Source organism: Chanos chanos, chromosome 9 (genome assembly GCF_902362185.1).
Source record: "Chanos chanos chromosome 9, fChaCha1.1, whole genome shotgun sequence".
NCBI classification, from domain to species: Eukaryota; Metazoa; Chordata; class Actinopteri; order Gonorynchiformes; family Chanidae; genus Chanos; species Chanos chanos.
The window spans coordinates 19,573,484-19,589,995 of NC_044503.1; the positions used below are offsets into that span (position 1 = coordinate 19,573,484).

A 16,512-nucleotide genomic window follows, 5' to 3' on the forward strand; every position below is an offset into this window, starting at 1 on the left:
CTGTTTACATTGTATAGTGCCATTGATTGGCTTAAAACAATAGTATTTTGCGATTATCGGTATCGTTATTTTTTCGGCCGTTTGTCAATAAAATAAATTAATTAAATTAATTTAACAATGTGCTACTTTGGCTCTGATGTAGCTGCCTCTCTTTGTAGTTACCTCGTGTCTAGAGCAATGTCCCGCCCACAGCACTATCTGATAGCCTATTACTCATGATGTGTAACCAATCAACACTGAAGGCTACTGTGCCACAGATGGACACAGAGGAACGCATTTACAGCGTGAAGTTGCGTTTTCAAGGTAAGGCAGCAGATATTGCTGAAGTTGCAATACACATCACAATCCTTTATGCTGAAGTTGCAAAAACCCCAGTTTCCCAGTTACTCTGAAAATGCCCGAATAGGCCTAATGCACTTTGTTGCAGAGATATACAGAGATATACAGTGAACTATAATTTCTTTATGTAGCGACAGCTATATCTTTGAATAACGATGGTGCTAGTGCAACTGGAACTTATTTTTAGCTACAATAGGCGCTTTCGCACCGGAGGAACTTTTCCATAGTTCTTAGAACTGTTGGAGAAAGTAGCCCCTTTTTCGCGTGTTCGCACCGCAAGAACTTAGAACGATCATAGCTCTTAGAAAAACGTTTTGAGGGGCTTTTTTAGCTCCTACTTCAGGGTAGGTACTTTCGCATCGCAATAGGAACCTTGTGACGTAGGTGTACAGCCATTGGTCCGGACGCAGACATACGATGATTGCAACCGCCATTTTTAAAGATCCGTGCAAAATATAAAGTCTTAGAACGTCTTACATTTAGTTTTTGATATTCATGTCTAAAAATGTCTGGAATGGTAGGAGGGGAGACATGGTTTTTATGTTTTATTTTACTGGTATTTTATATCCCCCAACAATGACCATTTCTACAACGTCCAATGTATATTTGTACATTGAAGAGGTAGCGTACACTCCGCTTCGGTAGGTGCTTGTGTGTCCACTTGTGTGGCTGTGATCTGCATTTTAACCTAAAATAAGAATGTGTTTATCCAGCTTACGATTTGAGGGCTGCGGCCGGGAAAAAGGAAAAAAAAAACCACGATGCTGCGAGCAAGCGTCAGGCACAAGCGCTATGCTAGCACCAGAAAAGTACTAGCCTATGCCCATCGAGTCATTCACTGCCACTGCAGTGGTAAATGCAGGGGGAAATTTTTTTCCATGGGACTGGGTCTATTGCCATACAGTTTTATTTTCGTTAATGAGAAGGCAGTTATATGTTATCTAATGTGCACTCAATATTTCTGTCATTCAAATTCAATAAAACTTCTTAATTGTGTATACTGTAGTCTAGTTTGTTGATTTCTTTTGCCGCAGTTATGGTATTTTTTTCCTTTTGGCAGTATTTAAAAGGTCTTAAAAGTCATTAAATTTGTACTTAAAATGTGCAGCTATCCTGGTTAGTCGTAAACAACAGCTCTTAGCTGCTATACCGTCGGCCAGCTTACATCACTTCAGCGTTCCTACTGGCGGTGCGAATGCAAACAGAAAAAAAGCCCTAGAACATATGTAGTTCTAGGGGAAGCTCCTCAGGGGGTAGTTCCTATCAAATGAGACCCTAGAACTGTTCGGTCCGAAAGCGCCTAATATTGCGAACGTAACATTACTCGCCCATTACTCGAACTGGTGTTTTTACATGTTATAGGTAGCTGAAGGTCATAATGATGTAAGCAAATGTTGAGTCTCGTAGAACTAAATTGAATGCGATAGCGAACATCAACAAGTTCATTTGCTGATCCATAATTTAGCTAGCTGACAAGCAAAAAAATTGACAGGCTATAATGTTATTTCCTGCACTTCACTTACCAGGGCCAGTCATGGTCTCAGTCTCAACCCACGACTACTACAGGTTGGGCATCACTATTCTGAAGTCCAAAATGCTCCAAAATATGAAACATTTGAGCGCCGACATGACGCCACAAGTGGAAAATTCTACACCTGACCTCACTTGTCTATGTGGGGCTCTGACACTCTGTTGGCCCCAGTTTGTTACCAACCATCAAAAATGCCAGACCTACGTGCCTTACTTACTGTGTTTTTTGCTTATTCTCTGCTCTGTGGTACAAAGATATTGTTGAAAATGTCAAAAAGGGTTGCAGATACCCCTATGGGTAACAGTGATAATGCGTGTTTGTGATGATGCTGGTGTAAACAAACCTGCTACACTGCCAGTCATATAAAAGTATTGGCTAGCACTTACAGTTATGTACAGTACATGATAATTCATAATGATAAACAACTATGTTACTGGTTTATGTATTTACTATATCGTACTTTTTACTATACTTGTACTGTACTGTACAATTTTAGAGTGTACACTTTCTACTCTACTAAAAAGAAAGGTTACTGTGAAACAGTATGCCATGTTATGCCGGCAGCAACCTCATACATCTCGTGTTTACCACGTCTGTGTACACGTTTGTGGCCTAGGAGCAATAGGCTATACCATACAGCCTAGGTGTGTAATAGGCTATACCATCTAGGTTTGTGTAAGTACACTCTATGATGTTAGCACAAAGACAAAATCGCCTAACGACGCATTTCTCAGAACGTGTCCCCACCATTAAGCAACACACAACTGTATTCCAAAATCATAAAAAATCCAAAATCTGAAACACTTCTGGTCGCAGGCATTTTTCGTAAGGGATACTCAATCTGTTTTAACGTTACTGAAGTGTGTCCTGAAGCTGTCTCCGACTCTGTTTCTTGTAGAGAGGCACAGGATGATGTTGTTAGAGACTTTAGACGCAATGGAACCACATCTAAGGCCTGTATTAATCCACACAGACTGCATAGATGGTGTACAGTTGTCAGAGTTGAATAGTCACTTCTATTGCTATTGTACATATTCAGCTATAGTAATCATTAGTAATGTGGCCTAGTGGCCTAGTTTTGGATGACAGGTTACCTGCTATCATATGTTGTTAATATATAACATTTAAATAATTGAAACCAACTAAAGGCTTTCCAAAGCTCTTTTGCTGTAATAAATGAGGCATAATCGTGCGTTAAGCATATGTTAGCCTGCAGCCCAAATTTTAATTCACTATCACTCTTACTCTCTCACTCTCTGAACCCTCATTGCAAATGGATGCACTACACTCAACCAACACCAGGGAAGGCAGTCTGCAATCCATGCAAAGAAGCTGTCAGCATGGGAGGAACAACAGCAAAAACCTGTGATCCCATCTCAGGACTCATCACCGTGAGTTGTATGAAACCGCACAGAAGAAACGGGAACCTGAATCTCAGCAGGGGACGACTGCATCTCAGCCTACAATACATGACATGTTTCAGAAACAAAGTGGCCGAATTCTGATGACAGATCTAAACTAATGGACAAGCTAATTAAAGAGATGACAGTCACTGACAACCAACAGTTCACAGTGGTCTGACATTGGCTTTAAGCGCCTCATGGCTGCAGCGGAGCCACGGTATGCACTGAAAAGTGAGAAGTACTACCGCACCAAAAAGCTGCAAGAAATTCACCACAAGGCTGTAGAAAAGATAAAAGCCCTGATCCAACCAGAGAACGCTGGCTACTCACTCCCCTTCACTACAGACTGCTGGTCTGGATCAACAGAGTCACTGATGAGTCTAACATGCTGCTTCATTGACAATGAATGGACCAAAAAGTTGGTTGTTTTAAATACAAGGGTGTTGCAAGGATACCACACTGCGGAGTACATCTGAAAGACATGCTTGAGGACTACAAAATAAGCAAAGACCGTGTAGTGCTTGTGCTTCGATACAGTGGAGCAAATATGGCGAAAGGAATGAGGATCGCTGAACTTCCAGACCTCAGTTGCACAGCACACTCATTGCAGCTCATGGTGAATGATGGTCTGTCAAGTCAAGGAGCTGTCAAAGATATCATTGCAATGCTAAAGAAGTAGCCACCCTTTTCCATCACTCAATTCTTGCCAAGCAGCGTTTGAGGGACACTCAGAAGGACCTAGGCTGCCAGAACACAACCTAATCAAGGCTGTCCCAACAAGGTGGAACTCAACGCTCCACATGCTGCAAAGAGTGCTGGAGCAAAAGCGTGCTCTTAACATCTGCTCTGGCGAACACAGAGGATTTGCATGTCCTTCTGCTCAGCAGTGGGACATTGTGTCCAATTTGGTTGAAACTCTCATCCCAGTAGTGGAAGTGACACTAGAGGTGAGCCATAACAATTCATCAGTGTCCTGCATCATTCCCTGTCTAACCATGCTGAAGATGCTACTTCAAGATGAAGAAGGGCCCTCGACATGAGGCATCAGAACGCTCAGGCAAGTCATGAGCGAGAGCCGGATCAATTGTTTCTCAAAACTAGAGGAACAAGAACTGTGGTGCTGGCATGTCTTTTCCTCGTTATAAGAATCACGCATCCTCCTCTGGGGCTACATTGAACAAGGCCAAAGAATGGCTGAAAGATGATGTGGAAGGTGCTACACAAGAGACCGGTCAAGAGGAGCATGCTGCTACAGAGGAAGCCAGTGTGGAAGAGCAGGCTTCTGCAGAAGGGATCCATGAGAAAGACAGGAACCCCAAAAGGCAACAGAGAGAATGAGCATCTTGTTGTAGCCGTATTGCTGAGATGTTCAGTCCTCTGCTAGGACCCCACACTGGTGAGCCGTTGGCCGAGGCCTGCCTTGAGGATGAGTTATATCTGTACCTATATCAGTGATCGACAGGCGTAAGGGGGATCCACTCCAGTGGTGGAGACAAAATGAAGGGTGCTTCGGGCTACTTGCCATACAAGCAAGAAAGTTTCTTTGCTCACCACCCGGGTCTTCAGTGAAGTCTTTGCAATTTATGAGAGGAACAGAAGCCATCTCACTGGAGAGCACGCTGAGCTCTGCTTTCTGCACCACAATCTGGTGCTGCTGAATTAGGACTACTAATTGAGACTTAAATTTCTTTAAGTCCCGAAATGTAAGTCTTACTAGCTTTATATACTTCATAAAACTTCGGGGAGCTATTTTGTTTGTTTGTTTATTTATTAAATTTTTCAGTTAACTTTATAAGAAATGTTGCTGGGAGCTCCCAGCACTTTTTGTTTTAAGATAAAGCTGAAAAGTTCTCCTTTAGTTAAACATATGCTGAAAGGCATTTCAACAAGTTTTGTGTTAGAGTTTGTTATTCTAAATTTTGACACCAAGATTTTCATTTTGACTGCGAATACATATCGGTTCCAAATATCAGTTGTTGGTCTCCTTGATCACTAATAATCGGTATCTGCCCTGAAAAAACACATCCTCCCAGGTGTATCCCGGGCTAACAATGATTCTTTTTTCAGACAAAAAATTCAATCAAAAACTGAATGTCTTGAATCTAGCCCCAGGATGAGATAAAATTGGAGACAAAAATAATAATATGAACCAACTTAATTATAATTATTAAAGGTAATGAAAAAACAAAGTTAACTTTTCAAGCATGTGTGTATTTTATCAGAACACAGTATGCTGTATTATCAGCACACACAGTATATTACATTGTATCGGGACACTGAGTAAAATAAAAACACCTCAGTATACATAAAGGCCCAGTGTGTGCATCCGCCCCATCCCACCCCGCCCGCCCGCCTGCCCTCTCGCCCCTCCACCCACCCACACCCACACCTACACCTACACAATAACCTCCAAATTCATAAAGGAACATGTGGCCTGTTATGCTGCTACAGGACCTGTATACTCTAGCTACCAGACCCTCTGCACCTATATGCATCTGAATTATTCACGTTAAAGGGAGTGGAAGTCTTTCTCCACTTTCACCCCAGAGAACCACTCTACTCTGCACGGGGAACCGGACACCAGCAGATGGGTGCAACGTGTCAGCAAGGGAACAGCGATGAGCACAGGGCCGAGCTGGACACAGGTCGCCATGATTAGACAGATTTAGGGACTAGGTCACTCTGCTATCTTTGACTGGAAGGAGACACCTCACACGGGCCACTGCACAGGAGTAAGGTATATGTCCATACTGTATGCAAACAGACCGCGGTACGCATCCACACCACGGTACAAAAACACCACGGTACACAAACACACTGCGGTCCACATCCACACTGTGGTTTACAAACACACACATCCACACTGTGGTATACATCCACACTGTGGTTTACAAACACACACATCCACACTGTGGTACACATCCCCACCATGGTACACAGCACGGTGGGGTACACCTCATTAGAAAAGTGTTAATTTGTTTTCCCCCCAGATTAAACTGATTAGATATTACTATAGGAGAGTCCCACATATCATATCTGACACAGAGCTGATGTCAGAGCACATCGTTTCAAGGCATTATGGGAGAATATGAACTTTATGGTTTTGTCTGGTTTAGACAACGGCCTGATCATCATAGACAATGCCCTGTCATTACGATACTGTGTCTGTTACTGTGCTGTGGTCATATTCATAATCACTGTCCCACTAGCTGTCAGTCATACTAGATGCAGAGGTATAGCTCAGTCCAAGCCAGCTCTGTTACTAACGTTGGCTTATGTGCCATCTTAGTGATGAGGTTATGTAATGGACGTGATGCTGAAGCTTAAAGTCACACAGCGCACAGCAGACAGGGTTAAAGGGGATTAAAAGGCTTCTATTCTCGCAACACTGTTCAACGGATTTAACACAGGATCCTTCTGGTTAACACAGCACAATGTGACACCCCTCTCCTGCTCAGGTGAGTCAGAAACATCCTCTGCCGTATAAATTTAACAAGGCTTTCACCTGACTGACTCAGCTCACAGAACAAGAACACCCAGATCCCAATTCACATCAATGTACTCCTGGACGCCAAATATTTGTTTTCGCTGAATGAGCATGGAGCATGAGGCCATCTGGAGCTAAATGAATATTCCTAGAGGTGTGACAGCTTTGATCAGACATCCTACACAACTCTTTACTCAGCCCTGATTGGACACTGGATACTGCTCATCACAGTGAAATGGTTATGGCACAGCAGCCTGTCTCAAGAAGCAGCTCTTCAGTCAGTGACTTCTAAAAGATGATGGAAAATCAGAAATTAATGTGAAGATGAATCATCTCACAGTGCATTTGTTTAGTTTGTCTTAAGGTTGCACAATTAATGATATATTAATTCTAACTGAATTTGGCCTCTCCAGTTAGGTAATGGAAAAAGACCAGAGATATGGTTGACTTTAGTACATACTATGCAAGAAATGTACAGTGCCTCTTAATCACAGAAAATAATTGCAATCATAATACCATAAGGAATATCCTTCATTTATTTTTTTACTTGTTTAGTACTCGTTAAGCACAGCAAAGCACTGTTCACTACGCACAGTCATGAAGAAGAGAGGAAACCAAAAACAGAATCATGGTAAAGTTGACCTGGGGACACTGAGTTATTCAGGTATAAGTCACTCCTTCATCCACACACAGACACACACACACACACAGTTGGCTCCTGGCCTGTGTCTATTTCTGTTACATTCTCATTGGCTTGCAGCTCCACAGAGAAAGATGAGCCATAGTCATCAGAAAGCTAATGACTGAGTTTAAATGTGCACACGTCTCATCCAGCAAAAATTGGAACAGGGAATTCACTCACTGTTACACTTGTTGGGCATCAATGTTTTTAAAAGTGTTGGAAAATAATAAACAGGCACGACAATGACTCAAGGTAGCTCTTTTGTCTTTATTGAACGAAAGGTAGAGTATACAGCAAAAGCAGAGAGGAGGTCATCAGAGGCACCCAGACAGAGTCTTGATGGTGGAAGACAGAGTCTCGATGGTGGAAGACTCACAACAAGGTCTCACACGCACACAGATATACCCGTGCAGCCAAGGGCCTTCGGCCTTGACACCCATAGATAATGAGAGCTCTCTAAAACAGTGGGGCAGGTGTGTGAGAGCTTGGTTGATAAACCAGTGTTTGAGTGAGAGAAGTGTAACACAAGATGAAAAGTATGTCCACACATTCCATTCACTTAACAAAATATGTACCTGTGATCGTATTTTACCACTACACCTCACTAAGAGACCAGAGAGGTCTGGTGACGGTCAAAGTATTCAGCTAGGCCCCACACACTCATCAGTGATCCTTTACCTGCATCTTACTTCTGCATCAGATTATACAACTCTTTGCCTGTCTGTTCAAACACCCAGTTAAAACCAAACCAAGTTTGCTACTGAGAGGAAGTTCTGTCACACTCACTGAGGAATGAAATACAGCCTAACTCACTCGCTGCCATTCCAGATCAGTGGACTCAAATTCCAAAGTACTGCTCAGATAATGGAAAACTCACCGAAACTTCCCGGCTGCGGGACAAAGAGGCAGGACTTCACTTCTGCAATAAAGGAATGCTGTAAAACGAAACCACCGTACAGAACCGTGTCTCTACACGGCACAAAATAACCAACTGATACTGGCGGACTCTCAGGGGAACACAGAGGCCAAAACACTATTCAGCACTGTTCCTTATTCATATCAAGTCCATGACTGTATTCTGAGTCCTCTAGAGTTTTTACATTTAGTTCTTTTGTCTAAAGTTTCATGGGTGAATTATTTTAGGTTTTATTTTATTTAGGTCTGATGCATGCAAGCAGGTTACTGTAGTCTGCTGTGGAGTGTTAGTGGTGATACTGGACATTATGGAATTCTCTGCCGGGATTAAAACAACCTGACCAAGCAGAGAAAAAGTGCTTTGTCATGTGTTAAACTGGAAACGGAGCCAGTCTGGCACAATTTGTTACTGTCTTTATTCATATCGCAAGAGAAAAGCGGTCACTGTGTAAACACAGAACACATATTACGTCTATCACGTCAAATGTTTAGAGATGAGCTAAAATGGTTTCCCATAGAAACTACCTAAACAGGTCCTAAAAAACAATGCAATTATCAAAACCCACAGATCCTCCTCTCATCAAACAGGCCTTGGCCATGTACAGAATGGGAGAAACAGAGAATAAGTCTTGGATAAATGTGAAAACCCCTTCAGTCACCTTGGCGAGGCTCCAGGTGTCCAAGCTCAGATCAGTTTCAAGCGCTTTCAATGCATGAACTGAAATTCATCTCAGAAAATTTTAATTCAGCTGTCATGTTTTCCCAGAGTCATCTCAGACTGTATTCCTTGTGCACTGGCTGAGTTGTGTGAGTTGAAAACAACTTCCTTGGGCAATCTGTGTGTAGTTTCCGCAGTCGTTTCCAGGCTTCAGCACAACCCTCCACTTCCTGGGTGATGTCACTCCATCACAGGCACCCAATAACCTTTCAGCTCAGGGCTTTTTTTCATTTTCTGTAATTGACTCTTGTGATGTTCACATAAAGAGATATAATAAAATTGACTATTTACCGATAAAACATCTATTTTAAATCCTCCAAAATTTATGTTTTCTGATAGCTTCAGTGCACTAGAGTTTGGGTGCTATGCAGTTCTCAAACGCACCTGTTCCATTACGAAAACACTGGTACCCAAAAATGACCATTCAACTCTTCAATGGGACATCATGAGAGCCGACAGATCCAAAACTTCTGTATTGTCCAGACACCAAATTTCAAACATTAGCCAGTGGCAGCAATAAAACAAAATGCCGTCTCGTTTAACTTTGCGAAAAACAGTCAATATTGATGCAAAATGCTACGGCCAAGGAGAATGCTAAGGGACCTGACCCGGAGCACCGTAGCCCTCCAGTGAATGCTACTGTGATGTTACAATGTGTTGTCAATGGGTGTTGGCGCAAACCATGGAACTAGTTGAAATGAACAATGTGCCCGTGTATGAAGCGACTGCAAACGTGAGCGCAAAACACTCTGAATTCTACGAAATATCTTTTATGCTCATATCTCCGACAACAACACCCCTAGCAAGTGATATAAAAAGCAAGTACTTATGTCAACAAAACGGCTTCCCACACAAAGATACGAACAAGATCGTGTCTGCAAATGCTGGAGTCGGTCAATTATGAAGTACGCGCACTTGCAAACAACGTTATGTTGAGTACAACGCTGCTCAGTTTAAAAATATTCGAATTACACACCCGTAGTCTACTCCTAACTAACGGCGCAGTCAATAACCGAAATGTAACCGTGTAAAAAATACATTTCCACAAACACATGCATTTGCTGAGATAACCGACTGAAACGCATTACATTTTGAGTCACTTACTTTTTGAGAGTCCATACCGAGGACGATAAAACAACTAAAATCCGACTGAATTCATGGACGGGTCAAGTTTCTCCTAAAGGAAGACGATCAGCCTGTGTGACAAGGCAGAGTTCAGTGAACATGCGCAATGGCATTCCCCCTCCCAAACCAAGTGCCGCTCGTACTGTGAAGCTTACAGGAACTCCAGCAGGATTAGTGCAGATCTCCGTGCACCGTTAGTGAGTCAGTATTTCTGTAACTACGGCACAATGTAATTTTCAAGGGTAAAATATCAGATTTATTAAACCTTCTGAAATAAACTTAATTCGCGCGACACATCATGTGATCATAAGAAACTAACTAAATCCTTGAATTAGTTTTGCGCATCTGCTGACAACCGAAATTGCATCGTGCAATGCATGGTACTTATCAAACTTGCCCGAAAGAGCATCGCGTGTCTGAGCGCTGCAAGACTCACGTGGCATCCTCAGGGACAAAGCTCCACGGGTACTTTCACTTCACAACAATCATGCAGAAAACGCTAGATGATTTCTGAAACAAAACATTTCTTTGGTGTAGTATGAAAATGATTCATCATTGTGGTATGGCTGGCTGTCGCTGACAGGGTGTTTTGTTTGTTTGTTTGTTTGTTGTTGTTTTTTATCGAAGTGTGCTAAACCTTCACGTAAACCTATCCGTATCTCGAACCTAGACCTTAACCTTAACTGAGTGTTCAGAACAGCAGGACATTACAATCCTAAAACACAATTTCAACCGTAGCGCGCTATGACGAAACTGAGCAGTCTCCGCTCGATCTAGGAATCGTGGCTCAACAGTGCCACCTACACACACGCGCAATCTCTGAAACTTTTTTGAAACGCTCTGAACTGGCGAGTCACCTGGAGGTGGTTTTCTTTATAATGGTCTGTGAATTTAATGTATAGCTCCCGTCACCCAGCTCCAACCGCGCTGGCGTATGAAATGATTTAGGATATTACGGATTCTTTTCCCCAGCCATGCGTTCAAAGGAAACTCAAGCAAGTCTGTTTACCTCCTGGTATTAAAAATTCATTAACTGTGCCAGCAGTATGCCCTATATATTCAAATAATCCCTCATACATTTACCATACATTATCCGCACATGCTCCACCGTTTTCAATACCATACACACATACACACATTCTGTACAGCATCCTGGTCCCCTCACTAAGGCTCAGACTGACACTCACCCATGAGTGCCTCATGAGCATGTGTCTCTGTCCCTGTTCCTCCAATAACGTAACAGAGCCGTCCCTTTAAACCCCACCACTGCTCCCTCCAGAGGAACACCAAACCAGGACAGTGCCGCCCCTTTACATCCCTCTGCTGTTCCCTCCAGAGGAACGCCGAAAACAAGGACACTGTCCCTTCCTTCTCTGGGGGGTGGATGATTAGTATGGTCACTGCTGGCTCAAGTCCTTTTCCTGTGAACATGCTTCCTCTGGTCTTTTTAAAGTGTTCCAAATTTCTGCACAGCAACACAACATTTCTGACAGAACAAGCAAAATTCATAGTCACTGGTCCTCAGAAACATTTCACCCCTTTATCCACTGTAGTTCATATCAACTCAAAGACACTCACTGGTCAGTAGTTAAATAATTAACACGACACCGGAAAGCCTCCTCTGAGATGCTGTATCACTAAATCAATACAACACACCTTAAGACTTCACGGCCCAAACAACAGACACTTCTGACTGGTTCAATACAACACACCTTAAGACCTCATGGCCCAAACAACAGACACTTCTGATTGGTTCAATATAACACACCCTAAGACCTAATGGACCAAACAGCAGACACTTCTGACTGGTTCAATACAACACACTCTGAGACCTCATGGCCCAAACAACAGACACTTCTGATTGGTTCCATACAACACACTCTGAGACCTCATGGCCCAAACAGCAGACACTTCTGATTGGTTCAGGCTTAGTGCTGTCACCCAGTCAGTTCAGATATAGTTGTTCAGTGGTCTGAGACGCAGACATGTTTCTTGGGTTTGGCCTTTGTCTGATCCCTCAGACTAGGCCATGCAATGGAGGTCAGCTGGGAGTGGTGGATGATTTTTATAGGGCCAGTTCTGAGGTCAGCAGATTTGGGTTGGACCTGCATCACCATATACCAGTCAAAGTGCTCTACAGTTTAAACAGTAATATTGATTGGTTCATGAGAAAAAGTGAAGTTTACTTTATTAAGTAGCAGGCTAAGGAGTTGGCAAATTAGATTTGCAGGTTGCAGTTTAAACAGCCTGGTGTTTTCTTTACAGGGTGAGAAGTCTTTCAGAGCAGAGCCTCCTGGAAGCACCTACTTTATCACTCACTCACTCACTCACTCACTCACTCACTCATTTTCAAAGCTGCTTGTCCTAATTACGGTTGTGGGGGGTGCTGGAGCCTATCCTAGCGTTCATTGGGCGAAAGTCGCCATCGTAGGGCAGACACACAGACAAACACATTTATTCCTAGGGGCAATTTAGTGTCTCTAATTCACCTAACCTGCATGTCTTTGGACTGTGGGAGGAAACCGGAGCTCTTAGTGGAAACCCACGCAGACACAGCTTTACCCACTGTGCTGCCGTGCCGCCCACACCTACTTTATCAATAGTGATCCAAATTCAGCAGAATGTCAGAGGGGAAACCAGCAGCAGTCAAACTAATAATTTAAAGTGAAAATTAATTCAGCACAATTCCACTGTGAAACTGAGAGAAGTAACTCACTTCTCACATAATGTATCCAAATCATTTATGCAGTTTAAGAAGACTTTTTTTTCTTTGGAGATTTCTTTCAGCTGTCACTTCCTGACATATTATTATTGTGATAAAACCAGACACACAGTTTAGAAATTTAATGTCATTTTGAAAGCTGTAAAATCCTTAAAAAACAGTTTCATATAGAAAGGTGTGATTTGGAAATCTTCAGTTAAAGATCTGGTTGTGTTGTGTGCCATATGCGGCCATTGGGGGGCAGGAATGCTATTTCCAAACACATACTCTACGGCTGAATTAGAGTCCCTGCATAAGAGATTGTATTCTAGATCATTTGTCTTACAACTGGCTGCTCATGCTCTCTTCCTCTGAAACATTTATCCTTATCTGTTTCAGAATATTTCATTTGAATATCCAGTGTCTCAGGTGCCATGGAAAAAGAACAGGGGTCTGACTGGGAGTCTTTGCTTGTCTGTCTTGACTATACAGTTAACATCTAAATCTGTCTGGCCAGTTGTAAGACAAATGTTCTAGAATCTCTTAATTTCCTCTGCAGGGACTCTAATACAGTTAACATCTAAACCTGTCTGGACTTCACAGTTAACATCTAAACCTGTGCTTGTTTGTCTGGACTATACAGTTAATGTCTAAACTTGTACAAAACAATCTGTGAATGGGGCAACCAATACATATGTTTCTAAGACTTAATGAACAGGCAGTCTTGGACCTGCCAGAACCATCAGGTTTAAACCAGGTACACTGACTGGCCTGAGGAAAATCACGGCCCAGAGATCCACTGACCCAATATCACTGCAACATCAAGCAAGAGATGTAACTTTAACTTTGTATATGTTCTTTAATCTAATCAGCATTATTGGAATTCCATTAACTGGATTACAGTGGTATAGGGTGAGGAGCTCAGACACCCGGGAGGAACCCGGAGTAGAGCCGCCGCTCCTCCGCATTGAAAGGAGCCAGTTGAGGTGGTTCGGGCACCTACTCAGGATGCCTCCTGGGCGCCTCCCTGTGGAGGTGTTCTGGGCACGACCAACTGGGAGGAGACCCCGGGGCAGACTCAGGACACGTTGGGACAATGGTGGCTGTGGAGTTCGGAGGGATGACCTCTGAACTCGGAGGGATGAACTCTGAATGCACTTATTGCCATTTCACACTCCAAAATATTTGACTCATAAAATTTGAATGACATCAGAACATCCAATTCAGACCAGGGGGTTGGTATTGGTTCTGTCTGCAATAACCATTGACATTTTAAGCAATTCGAAATAACTGTTCTACATTAATCACTGCAATCCCCCAGTCAGCGGCAGCGATTGAACATACTTTTCCTGGAGAGCTGCTAAAGATTATAATCACTCTCAAAAGTGCATAACTAAATAAACCTTTCTCTTCCATTTGCTGGATAAAAATCGCTCCACTGGAGAACTTTGCAGAGGTTCCTTACAAGATCTAAAATATTTGCCTTTACCAAACAAAATAGTTTAAAAAATGTAATTAAAAAATCAAAACAAGATCTAAAATAGTCACTAGGACCTCTATGCTTTATGAAACAATGTCATTTATTATGTTTATTTACACAACAACAACAACAACAACAACAATAATAATAATAATAATAACAACAACAACAATTACACTCTGCAGTCAACATTCCTCTTATTTGCAATTGTTGGTTTGTGTGACAAAAGTCGCCTGTGCACCTTTTTGTGTACGAACATTTCATGGTTTTAACTAGTATTGCTGTTGTAAGAGGTTAAACAAATTCCCCAAACTGATTCCCTCTAGCATATGATTTGTAGTAAGGACAAAGAGACCATTCATCATTTGTTTTTATAGTGGCTCCAGGCACAGTGGTTTTTGGAAAGATGGTTATTGGCCATTTTCATATTTCTTGTTTTAACAAATTGCGAATTTCTGACGGCACGGTGCTAATTTTGAACTGTCATGGTCACAGCATGAAGACTACTCTTGGCTTACAGGTAAGCGTCAAATACATAAAGGTGTGGAGCAGGTAAGCGTCATATACATAAAAGTATACAGGTAAGCGTCATATACATATGAGTGTACAACAGGTAAGCGCCACATACATAAAAGTACACAGGTAAGCATCATATACATAAAGGTATAGAGCAGATAAGCGTCATATACATAAAGGTATACAGGTAAGTGTATACATAAAACCAGAGTATTGTAGAATACAAGAAATAGTATCTTAGATTATGATATATTGATGTGGAATCCCGATTGGTTCCTTGATAAACAAAGGTGGCATAGTCTTTAAGCACTGGAGTCTCCAGAGCCTGTATAATTCTCAAACAATTTTATGAATAAAATGTTTCTTTATAGTTATACAATGGACTGACTTATGTAACACTTTTTGCTGTTATATGTTGTGTTATGTTTACTCTTCCCTTTCACCTGTTAAGATGACATCGTGGGAAAAAAAACCCCCTAAAATATCTTGCGCTTCTCGCAAAAGTATGAGAACCGCATAGAGCACGCGCGTGCCTCAACAGCTGCTGATCTCTGTGAACGAGCCCGTCGAGCAAACCCCCTACGCCCAGGCACATGGACGCATGCGTTTACCTCGTGAGATCTCGCGACACTCCCATCCCCGGTTGCTGAGCAACATAACGCCGTGTGGACAAGGGGAGACGCTTGAAAACAGTTACAGTGGCAAATTAGCGAATAATTCCAAAGAGCAGTTGTTACCTATGTAACAGGTGAGTTTTCGTCACAAATGTTGTAAACACACATATTCGTTTTACGCCATAGACATCATTTAATCTAAGGGAGCAGTATGTTGCTCCTGATGAATATTAGCTTGCTAATGCTAGCTGAACTTCAGTCGCCATCAATGCGTTTTGATGCTAAATAATGACCAACTATCCAGCTGGGCAGAACCTATTATGTACTGTCTTAGATTTGTTGCTGGTTTGGTGCTGTTTCCATAATTATAACAAATAGAAGTGCTGTGGCGAAACCCGACTGTCACAGCTATATTGTTGTATTCGTCATGTTTTTGATTTGGCAAGGCGTAAATTAGTCGCCATGGCAAGCCAGAGACCACCATCGGCCAGACCTGTGAGTCGTGGGTCACTCGTGCCTGGTACCGCGAGACCCCCAACCGCTATAAGACCTCCACAGACAGCAATCAGAGTCGGTACAGGGGTGAGTCACGTTTCGTTTACAAGAGAACCTGAACAAAAATCAACTTGCAGCGCACGTGAAATAATTGATACGACGAATTGTGAGAAAGTGAATGACGGCCAATCAAGCAAGTTTTGATTTGAGTCAGCGAGGTGGCAGTGCCTATTATATCACAGTTAATCTTAAGGTTGTTATTTGTCTCACATGTTCATGTGTATTTGATTGACAGATGGTTCCGGGGACGAGCCGTCCAGGCACGAGAGGAGGTCCGATCGCCACCCCGGGTGTTCTGTCTGCGCAGATCAAAGTAGCCGATAGACCAGTGACTCAGCAGGGTCTTAGTGGCATGAGGACCGGCATGAAGGGTAATGAGGTGTACCGCTCTTAAGGCATGAAGGGTAACGTGATGTACTGCTCTTAAGGCGTGAAGGGTAACGTGG

General features: G+C 42.6%; 1 protein-coding gene and 1 pseudogene across 1 annotated transcript in view; both read left to right on the forward strand.

Moving 5' to 3' along the window:
- The first annotated feature begins 3,191 nt into the window (after positions 1–3,191).
- Positions 3,192–4,611, forward strand: LOC115821455 (zinc finger BED domain-containing protein 4-like; annotated as a pseudogene).
- Positions 4,612–15,973: 11,362 nt separating this feature from the next.
- Positions 15,974–16,512, forward strand: part of ift74 (intraflagellar transport 74) — a 26,869-nt gene continuing 26,330 nt past the window's right edge. The window contains exons 1-2 of the mRNA XM_030784793.1: positions 15,974–16,093; positions 16,302–16,437. Of these exons, the coding sequence (XP_030640653.1) occupies positions 15,974–16,093; positions 16,302–16,437 (256 nt within the window). The remainder of the gene's footprint in view (positions 16,094–16,301; positions 16,438–16,512) is intronic.